Here is a 19,564-nt window from a genome sequence, read left to right on the forward strand (position 1 = left end):
ACCTATACGCGCCTGGCCGCTGAGCTACGGGCGGTATATAGACTAAAGGGAGGTAATCCCGACAAACAGGTGCGCTGGCGCCAAAGATAAAGGGAATTTCCCGGAAGCCAACGTAAACAACAATCAGCTGGTCGTCGTTCTGACGTGATATATACCATGGCGTGAGTGATGTAAGTAAGTCTACAGTGTTGGTGTAGTGATCATGGAGGTTGTCATATAACTGAATAGTTGTAACACAGACTAGTATTTTACATTGTACATTAGAAACAACATCACATACATGTAAAGTATGAAAGTTGACTAGGTACAGTAGCTGTATTATTTAGTCAGCCGATTTGTAACCAGACAGTGTTTTTGGATACGGCAAACGAGTTTTCTAGCCCTGCTGAACATATCAAAAACCATACAGAATGTGTTTATAGACAAGGATGTAGGCGACACGTATAAATCCTTGCTATACAAATGTCGAGTACTCATGGTAATAATTTAACTCCATTTGTATGTCAACTGTTTCTTTGCTTTAGACAGGGTTATATACTAGTTGGGGCAGATATTGGTTCTCAAAATATTAGAAAACAACTAAATTCTCTTTACACATTCACCTTTGATCGTGATACAAGAATCAACATCTGCTTCCAAGGGGAGACAACTGCGTGTACTATAGTCAGTACAAGATTCAGAACATTAAAATTTGCACATACATCAGAAACAAACTGGTCAGTTCTAATAGAAATTTGATTAGTTAGGGAAACCTGGTGATCTCTCAACCTCAACTTTGAGGCGAGATAGCGAAATTGCCAGCCTCGCAATTTTGCTGCCTCACTTCGCAGCCTCACCTCGCAATCTGGCAACCTTAAGCTTGCTACCTCATATTGCGATCTTGCAACCTTGTGCAGGGAGTAATTTGTAAATATGTATTGACTAATAAGCGTCTAATTGATAGAGTTATAACTATTATAGCCTTTCCTTCCGATAATAACTCTTAGAACTAGTACTGTATAATTAAATTGAAGTTTAAATAGAGAAAAAAACTATCAAATACACGCTTATTTGTCAATACACTTGTGCATAATTTCTGCCTCCTTGCACGAGGTTGCGAGATCGAAAGATCATGAAGATGCGAGACATGGCCGCGAGGTTGAAAGGCTGGAAATCTCGCGATCTCAACTCGCATCCTTACTATCTATTATCCAGAAAAGCACAGTGGTGAAATGTTCAAACTCGCTTGTTGCCTAACATTATACACATTGTGGTTGGATGTCTTGTATGCAATTACCAAACCCTTGACTGCGCTAGTGGAGTAAAACAATTTTTTGTCTAGAACTACTCCAATTGCTCTTAAAGTAGTGTGTTTACCTTATTAGGGTTATAAGGTTCTTGTCTAAAAAATGTTTTATCAACTCCTCGGCGGTGATAATTATTTATTGCATTTGTTTAATGTACATGACATTGACTTGGGTCATAGATACAGTGGACTTATTGTACCCACTTAATCGTGTTTCTATACGATTAGGAATTTCAATGGTTTCAATTAAAATATTTCACAATGTCCTGGAATTTTTCAATATATTATGTTTACATGTATATGTTTCATTAGGAATGTAAAACAATAGATTTATGTCCGATTTTAGCCTCACGGTTTTGTACTTTTCAGGATGTGTGAATGACATTATACTGTTGCACCTAAGCCCAAATTCTGTGTTCTGTGGAGTCACAAAATTAATTGACCTGCACCTTTGGGTCACTTAAAATACTTAAATAAATGGTACTGATGACATAGTCCGACCCCCTCCTGTGTTAGATGGCAAAGACGTTCAGGTGACTCTCTAACAAATCCTCCACCTCTTGGTTGGGGATGACTAGTGGTCAAGGTGTCCAACATTCTACAAATTAAATAGCCCTTTACCTCTTGGTTGGGGATGACTAGTGGTCAAGGTGTCCAACATTCTACAAATTAAATAGCCCTTTACCTCTTGGTTGGAGTTGTCTAGTGGTCAAGGTGTCCAACATTCTACAAATTAAATAGCCCTTTACCTCTTGGTTGGAGTTGTCTAGTGGTCAAGGTGTCCAACATTCTACAAATTAAATAGCCCTTTACCTCTTGGTTGGGGATGACTAGTGTCAAGGTGTCCAACATTCTACAAATTAAATAGCCCTTTACCTCTGGGTTGGGGATGACTAGTGGGGATCAGTGGTCAAGGTGTCTACACATTAAATTCTTGGTTGGATTGTCTACAAATTAAATATAGCCCTTTACCTCTTGGTTGGGGATGACTAGTGGTCAAGGTGTCCAACATTCTCGACAAATTAAATAGCCCTTTACCTCAAACTTTAAATAGCCCTTTACCCTTGGTTGGGGATCTAGGGTCAAAGGTGTCCAACATTCTACAAATTAAATATCCCTTTACCTCTTGGTTGGGGAATGACTAGTGGTCAAGGTGTCCGACATTCTACAAATTAAATAGCCCTTTACCTCTTGGTTGGGGAATGACTAGTGGTCAAGGTGTCCAACATTCTACAAATTAAATAGCCCCTTTACCTCTTGGTTGATGACTCAGGGTCAAGGTGTCTAGTGGTCAAAGTACAACATCAACTCTTGACAAATATGGACCTGACTTTTGACAAATATTAGCCCCCATGCACCTTTTGGCTGAAGCTGTCTTAAGTGGTCAATTTGTTGGACTTTCTACAATTGGCTGTCCACTTTTAATTTTGTCAGAGTGACCTGATGGTTTAAGTTGTCAAGGTGACTTAATACATTCTACAACTGCCCTCCCCCCCTCATCTCTGGATCAAGGTGGTAGAATAGCCAAGGTGTCAAGTTGAACAATACAGGCCCCATGGACCAACTGGTATTAGAATTAATTGTGTGCCCTGTAGGAGAGTTTTTGTTTTCATTCTATAATACCCGTAGGATGTTCCTGTACTTTCTGTAACATCAAAGCAGAGGCAATGACTCATTAAAATTTACTACTGTACTGTAACTATAAAACAGATTTAACATATTTAATCCAGTAAGCACCCAGGCCACCTGAAATGGAGAAAATTAAGGTCACTTAAAGATGCTCCAAGCAGTGTTCTCCCGTAGGATTTTTTGCTGCTGACCCTAAGGACCGACTGACCCTAAAAGTTACCTGTCCTGAGGGAAAGTTACTGGTAAAATTCATTACTTGTAGTTAAAATTACATTCAAAGTAAAAGTTTTACTAACAAAATATATCTGGTATCCTCTATCCCAACCAAGGCTCTCATTCCGGAAAGCTGACTAAAAGGACCAGAATACTGGTAAAAATTGTTTTGTACAGTTTGATCTTAAAGTTGCCAGTCTACGGGCAGATTTTTGTTAGGTGTTAATATTCTATATGCTATGGCGACCAAAAGATCCTGGACAAAACCAGCTTCATTAAAAATTGTCTGCCAAACTATGAAAAATGCCAGGAACGGGCAGACAAATTAGTTATTTCGAACGCTCTTCAGCTGACAAAAAATTATTTTTTTAAACCATTACCAGAAGTTACTTACTTTACACCATTACTAGAAGTTACTTACTTAACACCATTACCAGATGTTACTTACTTTACACCATTACCACCATTGAAAAGTTTAAGCTTCTCATTTTACTTCAAGATAAAAATATTAAAAAAGTAATTAATTACATCCTGAAAAAATTCCATGCTGCTTTATCCTATATAGAATGAAGCACTCATTGCGAATGCACCAAAAGCAAAATAAATTATCTTATATTAATTTTTGTGTTAATTAGACATTTATATACACAATTAAACACCAATTATTGTTCATTTTTGCTTTGTCAATAATCACAATTTAAAGCCAAGATTCACACTTGAGAAGATATAAGAAAGTATCGGTATCTAGTGATGATATTACGGAGGTCTCAAAAACATGGCGATGGTGCTTATTGAGTTTGAATACAGGATCTTGCTCTGCCATAAGCATTGAATTAGTTGTTGATTGAGAATTTGAAATAAAGTTTTTTAATTATATAATAAAATATTTTTTGTTAAAGATGCTCCACCGCTGACGATCGAAAAGTATTTTTTTCCCTATCAAAAACAGGAGCAAACAAATAGGTATTTTTTATCAGTTACAAAAGTAACTTACTTTTCACCAAAATACCACCATTGAAAAGTTTGAGCTCCTTATTTTGATTAAAGATAAAAATACTAGAAAATAACTTATTGCATCCCGCATAAATTCTGTGGCACTATGTCCTATATGGAATTAAGTACTGATTGTGCATGCAACAAAAGCAAATAAAAATTATTTTATACGATTTTGTGTTATGGGGGTATTAGACATGCACATATAAACACAATTATACAACAGTTATTGTTCAAATGATGGGTATCGTTTATGCTCTGTCGGCAGTGGAGCATCTTTAACTGAAATGCATGTGTGACTATAGTTCATTTCATTCTTAGCTATAGGAAGTGAAATAAAGGGAAGTAACTCTGATAGATCAGAGTCCTTATAGTGTTCTGACTTCTAACCACTATAGTCGTAAAGTTAAACATTAAGTTCAAATCTCATGTGGAGTAGGTTGGTGGTTTTTTTCGAAGTACCTCAACTTTCCTCCACTTCCTAAATCGAAATGTCCTTGAATGACCCTGGTAGTTGTTTATAGAATGTTAAATTTAATACACCTATAAAACCAAACCCGTGGACCTCGGGCTGGATCAAAGATACTCAGATATCACTGTGTACCTGGTAGATAATCTGTACTGTAGTGATACACTAGTTAGAAGTAGAAAACTGATAAATGTGTCAAGATTTTTTTTAAAATGATTGTAGAGTATATTGCCTTTCAACTTTTCCAGTATAAGCATCTTTTAATCTAAATTAAACATGAAGGTACAATATATCTAGAGGCAATCCTGTCACTACCAACATAAGATTTAATGGTCTCTGCTGATGTGGCCATTTAAGGACAAAGAGTCAGATCTGTGTTTCATTTTAAGTTTCTCCATTTTGATAGTAGGCTGTATGTTAAGGTACAGAAGGTTTGTATTAATACATATAATAATCATGCTTATTTGAATTCGCATTAGATGAAATTTACAAAGTTTTATAAATGCTGTTTTCTTTTCTGTATTTATTAGATTTAGATTTTCTTATAATTGAGTTTGCACTAAGTGTTACACATATGGACTCTCAAATCTTCGCTTGCCAAGGGTTTCAAAACAATGCTCTTCTTTTCTTGATTCTCTTTGATATTCAACATACCACACTCTGTGTGTTTTTGCAAAAGAAAAGTACAGACATAAGTTGAAACTTGATTTTTCCTCTTTATGTAATAACTTATAAATGTGAATAAAATTGACTTAATTTTGTTCTGAGAAATTGGGGCCAGGTAAATGTTTTAGCTGTATTGGCTTATAATCTTAATATTTATTGGAATGAATATTAAACAGCAACTGTTGTAAAATATATTGATTTTTTTTTTCATTTTGATAATTGACTAAATATGTTAATTTAACATGATCATCATGGTATATGATAAGAAAAACATGTAAATGTTTTTTGAAAGACAGAAATGAATTAAGATAGCTTAAGAAATGTACCTGCTTGTATGATCTGTGCATTCATTTATAGAAACAAGAAGTTAAAGAGGAATTTGATGTGTGAAAATACAGAATTAGCATCCGTCGCCTTTGACAGTTTATACTTACCAGTAGGAATAACAGCTATACTTACTTTTTTGGGCAGATGGACAAATCTTGTATTACTTTACATTGATCTTTCTCATATTCCATACATGACTTTTATTAATGACTATTTTAGACTTATATTGTGGTTATATTGCTTATTTTGTGCACATGAATAGATCAGGTAAAGAAATGGTCCTTCATACAATATTGAAGGACTTAAAATATCACCATATTCTAAATACGAAATTTTGGCTGTTATTTTCTTTGAAGGTCATGCAGAGAATCTGTTTGTAAAAAAATTATAGTTAGTAATAAATGGGCAATCAATCATATTTTTCATCTTCAGAACTATCTGTAGATTACATTGAAACTTCAATTTACCCTTCCTGATGTTGTTCAGCGCCTTAAACGATCAACTAACACAAAATTTTGGCCTTTGACATTTTAACTTTGCTACTATAAAGGTGAACACTATATTTAGAAAAATAAAATTTAGGTGATACTATTTAATGTTGTATAACACTTAATGGTTCTATGCAGCTAAAATGTGGAAATTTAGATATACAAAAAATTGATAATTTCAATTATTTAGCACATCAAAACACATGAACAGAAAGGTGTAAATGAAACTTCCCTGCCAACTTTTTAACAACTTTGATGCACTTGCTTTCACGCTAATTGGAAAGACTAGCCCATCTGACACTTTAATTATATATAGCTGTAACTATATTATCTCATGTTATTTGTTTTACTGACAGGTAACTTCCAAGTGAAGAGATGTTGATTTTTGTCTACCTCGGTGTAATTTTAGTGCAGTTACTTCCCCTGCTTCCATCTGTAGTGTCAACTGATGACCTTTCACCTGGTCATGGTTCAGAGGTCACATCAAATGACCCTGAATGGGATGAAAGAGGCTACATTTTGTTTTGTCTTTGTATGGGTAAGTTAAAGGATCTATGATTATAAGTTTTGGTAGTTAAAGGACCTATGATGATAGCTTTTGGTTGTAAAGGATCTATGATTATAAACTTTTGGTAGTTAATGAATCTATGATTATAACTTTTGGTAGTTAATGAATCTATGATTATAACTTTTGGTAGTTAATGAATCTATGATTATAACTTTTGGTAGTTGAAGGATCTATGTTTATAACTTTTGGTAGTTGAAGGATCTATGATTATAACTTCTGGTTGCAAAGGAAGGATTATAACTGTGATTATAACTTTTGGTAGTTAAAGGATCTATAACTTTTGGTAGTTATGATCTATGATTATAACTTTGGTAGAAATCTAGGGATCTTATGGTAAGGTAAAGGTCTATGATTTATAAACTTTGGTAGTAAAGGATCTATGATTATACTTTGGTAGTTAATGGATCTATGATTATTAACTTTTGGTAGTTAAAGGATCTATGTTTATAACTTTTGGTAGTTAAAGGATCTATTGATTATTAACTTTTGGTAGTAAAGGATCTATGATTATAACTTTTGGTAATTAAAGGATTATGTTATGATTATAAACTTTTGGTAGTTAATGGATCTATGTTATTAAACTTTTGGTGATACTTTTGGTAAGGAATGGTAAAGATCTATGATTATAACTTTTGTATTTAAGGATCTATGATTATAACTTTTGGTAGTTAAGGATCTATGATTATAACTTTTGGTAGGTAAAGGAATCTGATTTATAACTTTTGAGTTACAATATAACTTTTTTGGTATGTTAAGGGATCTATGATTATAACTTTTGGTAGGTAAAGGATCTATGATTATAACTTTTGGTAGTTAAGGGATCTATGATTATAACTTTTGGTAGTAAAGGGATCTATGATTATAACTTTTGGTAGTTAAAGGATCTATGATTATAACTTTTGGTAGTTAAAGGATCTATGATTATAACTTTTGGTAGTTAAAGGATCTATGATTATAACTTTTGGTAGTTAAAGGATCTATGATTATAACTTTTGGTAGTAAAGGATCTATGATTATAACTTTTGGTAGTTAAAGGATCTATGATTATAACTTTTGGTAGTAAAGGATCTATGATTATAACTTTTGGTAGTTAAGGGATCTATGATTATACTTTTGTAGGTAAAGGATCTATGATTATAACTTTTGGTAGTTAAGGGATCTATGATTATAACTTTTGATCTAGGTAAAAGTAAGGGATCTATGATTATAACTTTTTTGGTAGTTAATGGATTCTATGATTATATCTTCTGGTAGTTAAGGGATCTATGATTATAACTTTTGGTAGTTAATGGATCTATGATTATTACTTTTGGTAGTAAACGATATATGATTATAACTTTTGGTAGTAAAGGATCTTTGATTATACCTTTTGGTAGTTAAAGGATCTATGACTATAACTTCCTGATATTTTATAAAAAAAAAACTGGATTCTTGTGTTCTGCAGGGAGGTTTGGAAACCAAGCTGAACATTTTTTAGGTGGTCTAGCATTTGCCAAAGCCGTGGACAGAACCTTGATTCTCCCTCCATGGCGAACTTATGTAAGTAAACTCTCCTGACCTTGTGTATCACTTACAGATATTTATACTGGTTTATCAGTCACCAGACAGACGAGTAATCCTACAAGCCCCCTATAGATTAAATTTAGAGGATGTTTATCTTGCTGTCAGGACCACAGTGGGTTAGTGGTTAAACTGTCTTGATTTATCATCACAAGCCCTCCACTGGTTTGAATCCCATGTGGGGCAGTTGCCAGGTACTGACCGCTGGTTGATGGTTTTTCTCTGGGTACTCCGGCTTTCCTCTACTAACATAACCCTGGGTGTTATTAGGGCTTTAAATCATTGATAAAACCCAACCCCTAAGGACTAATTCGTGCTCATCAATGTCCATCTAGAGGTGTAATCCTGTTTCAGTGTTTTCCCTTAAACAATAGATCCCAGAGGGATCTTTCCTCTGCTTTCCAAACTTAATCTTCTTTTTTCTGCTTTTCAAACTTAACTTCTTTTTTCTGCTTTTCAAACGTAAAACTTCTTTTCTTTGCTTTTCAAACTTTTAAACTATCAAAATCCAAGATGGTGGTCGGCCATCTTGATGAAACATAACTAGGGCCATAGGGGAACCTGCATATGAAATTTGAGACAGATCCCTTCAGTACTTTCTGAGAAATAGTGATAACAAGCATTGTTTATGGACGGATGACGGACCACAGACCACGGACGAAAGGCAATTTGAATAGCCCACCATCTGATGATGATGGGCTAAAATAACAGCATCAAGATATGATAGCGGTGATGGTATTTCTGAATATTGTTTATATAATTTGTTGCTATTATTTTGTGAATTAATCATTGCGCTAACCTGTTTCAGATCAAATTTACACCCAAATTTGACTGCTTTAAAATAAGTTCATTTACCGTATTCAATTGTTGAAGAAGTTATAAGTGAATTTATATTTATTTAGAAAAATGTGCCGTTCGGTGAATGGTTTGATGTGGCTAAAGTAGGAGAGTACCATAGAGTGATCACAGCTGAGGACTTCATGGAGAGGCTGGCCCCTAAATACTGGCCCAAAGGTAACAGAACGGGCTACTGCTTTGGATACCAGGGGTCAAACAATCCCTGTAAGATGAAGGAAGGTATGTATAACACAAACATAGTAGGGCACTGCGTTGGTTACTAGGGTTTGGCTTTAGTTGCTAAGGTATCGTATAGCCAGTTATTTTGGTAAGCCAAACTTTCAGGGATTTGGACCTAAAATTAAAAATTTCATTTTAGCAAATCAAAATATGATTATTTGACTGGAAGTGTAAAATAGGAACACATAGCTATTTATAATAGTGTATGGCTTTTGTTACCAAAGAAACTTAAAAGACAATTCAATTTTTGTGAGCCATAAAAATAGTTAAAAATACTGTGAGCCTTGACCAGGAATCCTGACCAATGTCAGATTAAATATATAGAATATGTTTGATATGGCAGGAAACCCGTTTGGACCCTTCTGGGATGGCCTTGGAGTAGATTTTGACCAGACTGTCTCTTACCATGTGATGTATACTGACCATGCTGGCTGGAGGAAACGGTACATAGCAAGCTTAATTACATTAATTAAGTGGTGAAATAACAGAAAGGTTATATTACTGAGATTACTACTGCCACATCAGTGAGCCAATCACATTTCATTGATTTTAATTCAAACATACATGTATATGTGGTGCAGAGGGATAATTTTCTTCTTATGTATTTTATCTTGTCTATGTGTGGATTACATGTATATCACTAACTATAGCAAATTCTGTATTTACTGTATTTCCCATAATTAGCGCCCAGGGGGCTTAAAAATTATAACAAAAGGGGTGCTTATTAGGTAACAGAAATATAATTTGTGGACTGAAAACCTCTAAAAAATGTCAAGCTTATTTTAACTCTTTTGGTACTCATGGCACATTAATCTGTCTCAGTAAACATGGATATGCCTTCATTCCTTTGAAATACATTATTACATCATGATTCACATATGAAAGACTCGCAAGTTCTTGTAATGGGATGCTGATGCCATAAACCCTGTCAAGTCCATGGGAGTGGGAAGATGTTTAGATAACTTTTTAGATGAGGCAGGGGCGCAAACAGGGGGAGGGTACAAACGGGGAAGGGGCACTAACAGGTGGAGGGGCACTAACTGGGGGAAGGGCAGTAACATGGGGAGGAGCAGTAACAAGTGTAGGGGCGCTAACAGGGGGAAAGGAGCTAACAGGGGAAGACTAACGGGGAGAGGCGCCAACAGGGTAACTGGCAATTAACAGGGGGAGGGGCACAAACAGGGAGATGGTCGCTAACAGAAGGAGGGGTGTTAATAGGGGGAGGGGCACTAATAAGGGAAGTGGCACTAACAGGGGAGGAGCACTAACGAGAGGAGGGGTGCTAACAGGGAACGAGCAATTACAGGGGGAGGGGCACCTACAGAGGGAGGGGTGCTAACAGGCAATTAGTCGCTAACAGGGGGAGGGCACTATAAGGGGAAGTGGCTTTAACAGGGGGAGGGGCACCAACAGTGGGAGTGGCACTAACAGGGGGATGACACTAACAGGGTGCTAACAGAGGGAGGAGCGCTTACATAGGGAGGGAAATAACAAGGGAAGGGGCACTAACAGGGGGAGGGGCACTAACAGGGGGAGGGGTATTAAAAGGAGGAGGGGCACCAATAGGGGGAGGGCATCAGTAGGAGGAGGGGCACCAATAGGGGGAGGGCAACAACAGGCGGAGGGGAACAATTAGGGGTTGGAGCGCCACTCGGGGGAGGGGCACCAACAGGGGGAGAGGCACTAATTACTGCTGATATGGTTTGTCTTATGTTGATGATTGCACTTTGTGTAAATTAATTTGCAGATTATGTACAATTTTTGCCCATTTTTAGGTTTCCAGCTGACAAAGAACCAGTTGTAGCCCTTAAAGGGGCCCCAGCCCCTTACCCTATGGCCAAGGACACTGTCCCTCTTCAGAAATATCTTCAATGGTCCTCTGTAATCGAGGGCGAGGCTCAAAGTCATATCACAAAACTGTTTGGCGACGATCCTTTTATAGGGATCCATCTCCGGAATGGAGTAGATTGGGTAAGCTTCGCACAATGTATGGATTTATAAAATCAAAGTTTTACACTATGTGATATGGGTGTTACTTATAAATTAAAATTAAATTAAAACAAGAGCCGGTGACCTGACATCGGAAGTAGGATCTGAACAAGCATTATTCTAATATCTTTTGTTTTCTGTTACATTTTATTCAGAGTAATGCTTGTAAGAATGTAGAAGGAGAGAGTAAGTTCATGGCGTCTCCCCAGTGTCTGGGATATGAAGGGAAAAATCAAATTTCTGCCGAGATGTGTTTTCCTTCTGATAACGAGATTCTCAGGTAAACACTTAGTTCATTATCAAAGATTTTATTAACTTTTAATTAATTTTTCAATTTTTTCACATAGGTGGCCCATCCAGCCATGTCATACGGCCATGTCATAATTATCGTAAGATACATGTGTAATAACACTATTATGACCTCACAGATAGATTTGATGTCATAATATCTGTATGACATCACATGATTGTTTCAGTTGACGGAAACGTCACAACGAGCCGGAATTCTACTGTTTTATATAGAGGCGAAATTTAATGCTTTGCCTATATTTCTATTAACAAAAGTCATGTGATAAATAGAATCATACACGCGTGACAATGTCATATGAAATTAATCAAACTTGTTAAATAATTTGATATGCCGCTCGACGAAAGGCTCATATAAAATACTCTATTTATAGCTTTCATTAGGTAATTCATCCTATAAACTACTGGTCTGCAATATGGTCCTTATAGGTAGATGGTCATAGCTTATCTAAAACTGAGATGACCACATACAGTGTTGACTGGTACCAACACACACATTTCAAACTTCTACTCTGATCTCACCAAAATGATTTAATACATGTTACCTCAAAGTTGCCTGAAATGGACTTGAGATTGTTCAGCTGTTTAGATTGAGACAAAAACTTGATTAACTAAAAACATATTTGTTTTGTCAATTCTGAACAAGTAATAAATTCTTGTTAACACATATTTATGAAACTTAGTAATGCATTAAATGTCTTAGGTTAAAATAAAGCAGACAAACATATTTGTCACAGTTATGACTACTTGTTTAAGTTTGTTTTCAACAACCCCATACAATAAATGTTCAACACAAGAAATGGATATAACCTAAATAATGTTTACTTTAGTAACAATAGTTCCTTTAGGAAGGGGTGTAAATTGAACTGATAAATTGGTAAACATATGAATATTTCTTTTGCAGGATACTTAAACATGTTGTTCAACTCTCAGACATTCATCATATATATGTTGCGACAGACAAAAACCCTATGAAAAAGGAAATTGAAACGCATTTATCACAATACCAGGTAAAAAGTGTCTTCATTGATGTTATTAATGTAATACATTTTTACAGTGTCATTATTACATCAATATTATACATTGTTACAATGTCATCATTAAATCAATGTTATACATTAAGGTTACAATGTTATCATTACATCAATGTTATACATTCAGATTATTACAATGTCATCATTACATCAATATAATACATTGTTACAATGTCATCATTACATCAATGTTATACATTCAGATTGTTACAATGTCATCATTACATCAATATAATACATGAAGGTTACAATGTTATCATTACATCAATGTTATACATTCAGATTGTTACAATGTCATCATTACATCAATATAATACATGAAGGTTACAATGTTATCATTACATCAATGTTATACATTCAGATTGTTACAATGTCATCATTACATCAATATAATACATGAAGGTTACAATGTCATCATTACATCAATGTTATACATTCAGATTGTTACAATGTCATCATTACATCAATATAATACATGAAGGTTACAATGTTATCATTACATCAATATAATACATGAAGGTTACAATGTTATCATTACATATCCAATATAATACATGAAGGTTACAATGTTATCATTACATCAAAATTATACATTCAGATTGTAACAATGTCATCATTACATCAGTTTTATACATTGTTACAATGTCATCATTAAATCAATGTTATACATTATGTTTACAATGTTAACATTACATCAATATTATACAATTTTACAATGTCATCATTACATCAATGTAATACATTAAGTTACGATGTCATAATTATATCAATGTCATACTTTGTATGGCTTGAGTCATAGGCACTACTTCCAGTAACCTTTCAACTCAGTAATTTAAATGCCGTTGACCTATGACACACTAATTTAAATGCCGTTGACCAGCTAATTTAAATGCTGTTGACCTATACTGTGTACTACATCTCACCCCTCTCTCCTCTAATTTAAATGCTGTTGACCTATACTGTGTACTACATCTCAATCCTCCCCCTCCCTCCTACTCCCCCTGTGCCTGCATGTGTATAATGGCACCTAATACACAGCTAGGCTAGTACCTTACCTTCCAGCTGACTGCTGTCCACACAATCTATATACACACTGGTGACTCCCCCATCTAACCTTAAACACATAATCTCTGTTACTGATCTTGCTATCTAAGTCTTATAGACCTAAAAGTTATAATTTAAAAAAGTAAATTAATCAAACTTTCTTTCCGTGTACATTAAATAATGCTTTTGAAAACAGACCTGAGGTTCAAGACAATATAAGGCTGCCATTATGTGTGCATGGTTTTACTTGCATACAGAAGTGAGCAACACAAGAGTGTAGTACAAAAAACTTTTTTTAATGAATATAAGACTTTTGCTTTCTTTATTTTAAAATCTTTTCTTTTATTTATAAGAATTTTGATAAAGAAAAATGTCAAATAAACATATATATGGTTTTTCTGTGATCAGTTGAATATTGTTGAAATAATCTATATCAAAGTCGGTCACAAGACATTTGACTGCTGATATAGATACACAAAGCTTTGAAATAAACTTAATTTTCATATAACACACAGTATCTGTTTTCTGGGGAATAGAAATCTGCCTAACAGCTTAATGTTTTTATTATGAATTAGTCATATATTTATCATTAGATTTTTTTTTTTTTTTTACTATAATGATAATTGTAAAAACAGAATGGTGTATCTTACACCATTTTAATGTCATATAATCGACATTAATTAAAACTAAAAATAATTTTGAATTATGTTAGCATTTGTGGCAGTATTGCAAAAAATATTGCATTTACATCTATGGTTATAAGTGAAACAAGTACATACATTCAGACCATGAAGTCAAATTATGGTCTACAATTTCATTTCTTACATTTATGTAAACTAATGTTCAAAATGAAATATGTTGTTTGCATCTCGCTAGCTTAACAAAGATTCAACTTTGGAGGTGTCACTAAAATCATGAAATCTATATATACTTGAGCGACATGATCATTTCTATGATTAATGTAATGGCCTTGAAATCATCTTTTTTGCCTTTTCCTCAAATACATATGAAAATCATATATGCATAAAAAAACCACTGAAACTGTATTTTCAGTACATCAGAATGAAATCACTGAATTTAATGAGACACTGTTTCATGGTTGATACCTAATTATTATTCAAATATGATTGCAGAATTTACTCTTTGTGTTTATTCCCCATAATTATGCATGCTTCTTAGATTAAAACCATGATCTAATTTTCATAAAACAGACTGAATTCCATCATTATGATAAAAACGGACATAAACAGTGTTAAATTAACATACTTATGTTGAAATAAAAATACCTAAAAAAAGCTTCTATTACCTAATGATGGCTTGAAAAGTATACATGCAAATTAAAATGCATTTTGATATTTTCGAACATTTACAAAATAATTTGAAATATAGGTGGCTTATGATATTGTGTAAAATACAGATAACCTTGAGTGAGTTCAGGTTGTAAATATTAATATAAGCATTGGTTTTCAGTTGGCATTTATAGTCAATATGAATACCAACTGGAGGGAGGCAAATTTCAAAATGCGCTCTAGCTTTATTGACATTGCTAATGATACAAAAAAAAAGCCTTTCAATCAATATCGATTAAATATGCAGGAATGAAAGAAATAATATGCATATGCACGTATAAGTTATATATAGGATACTATCCAATTGATGTTGTCAGAGTAAATTGAAGATTGCCGTAAAGGGATTTAAAGGATATGATAAATACAAGGTACACATAATAACAAAATCTTGGAGTGACAAATGACATTTTTTGCCATTTTCTCAAAAGAAAGAGAGAAGGAAATATTTATAAATCATTGACTCATGGTCGACCCTACTTTGTGATTTGCTATTTGTTTATCTATAATGAAATAAATTGTCATCTTATGATAGAGTGCTTGCATTTATAATACAACACTTTTACCTGGAATTTATAGTTGTCCAACTGGGAATTTACATGATGTGTATGATATGATGTACACCAATATCAAATTCATTTATCTAAGGAATTGCAATGTTTTTGGATTATTGTATTGCATAACGCATGTTTTTTTGTTTTGAGTAGAAGGAAATAGAAAATTAACTCTAAAAAAGTATATAAAAAAATTCTTTACCATTGCAATTTGACAACAATTGATGGCCATGCTGTTGTACATTGAGATTTATCATTTATGTTATCAATGCAAATCAGAATAACATTGTTACAATGTCATCATTACATCAATGTTATACCTCAAGGTTACAATGTCATAATTAGATCAATGTAATACATTTTTACAATGTCATCATTACATCAATGTAATACATTACGTTACAATGTCATAATTACAGTATATCAATGCTATACCTTGCAATGTCATCATAACATCAATGTTATACATTAATTTACAATGTCATCATTACATCAATGTTATACCTCAAGGTTACAATGTCATCATTACATCAATGTAATGCATTAAATTACGATGTCATAATTATATCAATGTTATACATTGCAATGTCATAATTACATCAATGTTATACATTTTTTCAATGTCATCATTACATCAATGTTATACAAGGTTACAATGTCATAATTACATCAATGTAATACATTAAGTTACAATGTCATCATTACATCAATGTTATACATTTTTACAATGTCATCATTACATCAATGTAATACATTAAGTTACAATGTCATCATTACATCAATGTTATACATTTTTACTATGTCATCATTACATCAATGTAATACATTAAGTTACAATGTCATAATTACATCAATGTAATACATTAAGGTTACAATGTCATAATTACATCAATGTTATACATTGTTACAATGTCATCATTACATCAATGTTATACATTAATTTACAATGTCATAATTATATCAATGTTATACATTTTAATGTCATCATTATATCAATGGTTTTTACATATTGGAACTTCAATACTAAAATTGAAGTTTACATTGATTAAAATAGTGATATACAAGCACATCTTTGTAATTATATTATCCTTGACAGTTTATCTATGTGTTTCACTCCTGAGTCTCTCTGTGTTGACATGTTAGTGCATGTACCTAAGTCTGTTGTTTTCTGGCGTATAATTATCACCAATACAGAACTGAGAGGGGTTATTACCACCTCTCCATCAGTGTGAATTATTATCACCGGGGTATAGATACTGTCAGAACTGAGATTGTCACCCCTCCTAACAGCTATAGCTGTAACCGCTTGGTTTGTTGGACTTAGTATTCCCTGGTCAGCAATAACAACAAACGTATATAGTAGCCACTGGTCAGTGATTCTAAAAACCATGCATTGATTAGGTCTTTTAGTTTTGTGTTCCTGATATTTACATTGTGTGCTTTATAATTCATTTCATCTCATAATAACATTTTTTTTTCTGTTTATATTTTAGGTCAAAGTTCATCACCTAGATCCTTGGTTACCACAAATAGACCTTGCCATATTAGGAAAATCAGATTACTTCATCGGCAATTGCATATCATCCTTCACTGCGTTTGTTGCTAGGGAGAGACTTGTCACAGGAAAGCCAACATTTTATTGGGGATACAGCAGTTAACACAAGTCAAAATAGTGGTGGAACACATCATACAATGTCTGTCTCTACAAAAAGGCCCCCCGGGAGGGGAGGGCACAGACACAATAAAAGGCCTAGGGAGGGGGAGGGCACAGACACAATAAAAGGTCTAGGGAGGGGGAGGGTACAGTGACAATAAAAAGTCCTGGGAGGGAAGGGGAGGGCACAGAGACAATAAAGGGCCTGGGGGGGGGGTGGGGGAGGGCACAGAGACAACAAAAGGCCAGGGGGAGGATAGGCCACAGAGACAATAAAAGGCCCGAGGTAGGGGAGGCTACAGAGACAATAAAAGGCCTGGGGAAGGCACAGAGACAATAAAGGGCCTGGGGAGGGCACAGAGACAACAAAAGGCCCGAGCGAGGGGAGGGCACAGAGACAATAAAAGGCCCCAGGGAGCGGAGGGCATAGAGACAACAAAAGGCCCAAGGGAGGGGAGGGCACAGAGACAACAAAAGGCCCGAGGGAGGGGAGGGTACAGAGACAATAAAAGGCCTGGGGAAGGGGAGGGCACAGAGACAATAACAGACCTGGGGAGTGGGGGGGCACAGGATTAAAAACACAAGAGGGTGTGTGTTACTCTTCTATTATATGTACCTCTGACCTGAGTGTCAACATCAACTGATAACTGTGTTTGGACACACAAATTCATACTTTGCAGTCTTGGAGAGTTCCCAGGTCCTGTTTACAAATCCTCATCTGGCATGCTAATTGTGACATATTCTAAGATTTAACAATGACTTATCATTCTTGTTCTCTACAATTGTTAGTTCTTATCTACATAACAACAGATTAAAGTTTTTTTTCTTTGAAAAATCTGTTTATGTTTTTGTAATGCAAACAAGATGTTATTACTGCTGATCATCTCAAAATGTTATAAAGGTTTACTTGATGCGTAAGGGGAGTCATTTCTCTATGAAAAATACATGAAATATCAGTACATATTCAAACGGCACACCAGGACCAATGCCTGGGATAACTAGTGCACCACAAGCTATAACTATCCGCCATGCTTTGACTAGTTGGTACTGAGATAAGGTTTTCTGGTACTCCTTAACTTCTCTTCACCAGAACAAACACTCAAAAACCATTAGTTTATCTAAATATATACCTAAATCTTCAAAGCCAAAACATTGGATGGAGCCAAACTTTGAGTTTAATTGTCTGAGAAAAAAACTGTCACATGATTGTATAATTATGGTGTTATTGTGTGTTCTGAATTCTAGTACTATTCTATCATTGCACATTAAAGATTGACATAAGGCCCCCCAAAAAATGTCTTTTTAGGGTTACCCGACTGATCCTAATTTTTTGCTCCAGACCCAATTTTTTCTGTACCCAAAAGGATACTCCTATTAATAGTTTTACCCAAGGCCAATCTGAGCTGTTAATACCTTCTTTTTCAGTCAAATCTCTATTTATTTAGAGTCAAGAATAAAAGACACTAATGTAGTAATGTTTAATCATTTTATTAATGAATAGGAGCCATATATCTGTTAAGTAAACAGCTCGCTATTGCATTTGAACTTGACTAAAAATATAAAAAAAAAATATCCCTACCTAATGACCCAATTTTTTTTTTGCCAATGTAGCCTTGAACAGAAATATTTTTGGTATTAACCTGCAAGCTAGCACATAATTTACTTTTGTATTATGTAAAATAGAGAATATATCCTTTAATAACATATACAACATTTACATGTTATGAATATTGCATTGAGTTTTCAAAAAAAAAACCATCAAAGCATTATATTTTTACTTTAATTAATGACTTAAAAATTAAATTCAGCTTAAAATATATAACTTTACTTTAATAAATAGTTATACAGTTTTCCTATGATAATTATATAAAAAGATAATTGATTCAAGGACTAACTTAAAGTTTCAGAAGATTTGTCATAATGAGGGAAAAACGGTATAAAAACTAGTAGAATCCATGTTAATAATCTGAAATAGAAGATTTGTATAGGCCTATTTGAAAATAAAAAAAGAATCAGCCAATCAGAAAGACAGATTTAAATTGGTATGAATACAATTATTACTCACAGGTATCTATGTTAAATTTTGTTTCAAACCAGCATGTTTTTTTTCACTTTAGTTATAAAATATAATTTCATAGCTAACTTATTTTTTTTAAGATGCTCCACTGCCGACAGCGTTATAAACAATATCCATAAATTTGAACAATAACTTATGTATATTATTATCCTGTTTATATGTGTCCTAAAAACAAAAATACATACAAATAGGCCTACATGTACATGGGTTTTTTTTCAGGACGCAATTAATTAATTTTTAATAATTTAACTTGAAACAAAATAAAAAGCTCACATTTTTCAATTG

The 19,564-nt window shown here is 34.1% G+C and overlaps 1 protein-coding gene across 2 annotated transcripts; it reads left to right on the forward strand.

Moving 5' to 3' along the window:
• Positions 1-66: 66 nt before the first annotated feature.
• On the forward strand, positions 67-17,333 carry LOC138325021 (GDP-fucose protein O-fucosyltransferase 1-like). 2 transcript variants are annotated; one of them, XM_069270362.1, is made up of 9 exons: positions 67-170; positions 6,427-6,608; positions 8,083-8,177; positions 9,101-9,275; positions 9,619-9,718; positions 11,051-11,246; positions 11,420-11,544; positions 12,475-12,580; positions 17,042-17,333. In XM_069270362.1, exons 2-9 carry the CDS (start codon positions 6,446-6,448, stop codon positions 17,204-17,206), a joined length of 1,125 nt encoding a protein of 374 aa, XP_069126463.1. In that variant the 5' UTR covers positions 67-170; positions 6,427-6,445; the 3' UTR covers positions 17,207-17,333. The 2 variants fall into 2 exon arrangements, with proteins under 2 accessions (XP_069126463.1, XP_069126464.1); XM_069270363.1 differs by having other exon boundaries at positions 110-174.
• Positions 17,334-19,564: the final 2,231 nt, after the last annotated feature.

This window comes from Argopecten irradians, chromosome 6 (assembly GCF_041381155.1).
Source record: "Argopecten irradians isolate NY chromosome 6, Ai_NY, whole genome shotgun sequence".
NCBI lineage: Eukaryota > Metazoa > Mollusca > Bivalvia > Pectinida > Pectinidae > Argopecten > Argopecten irradians.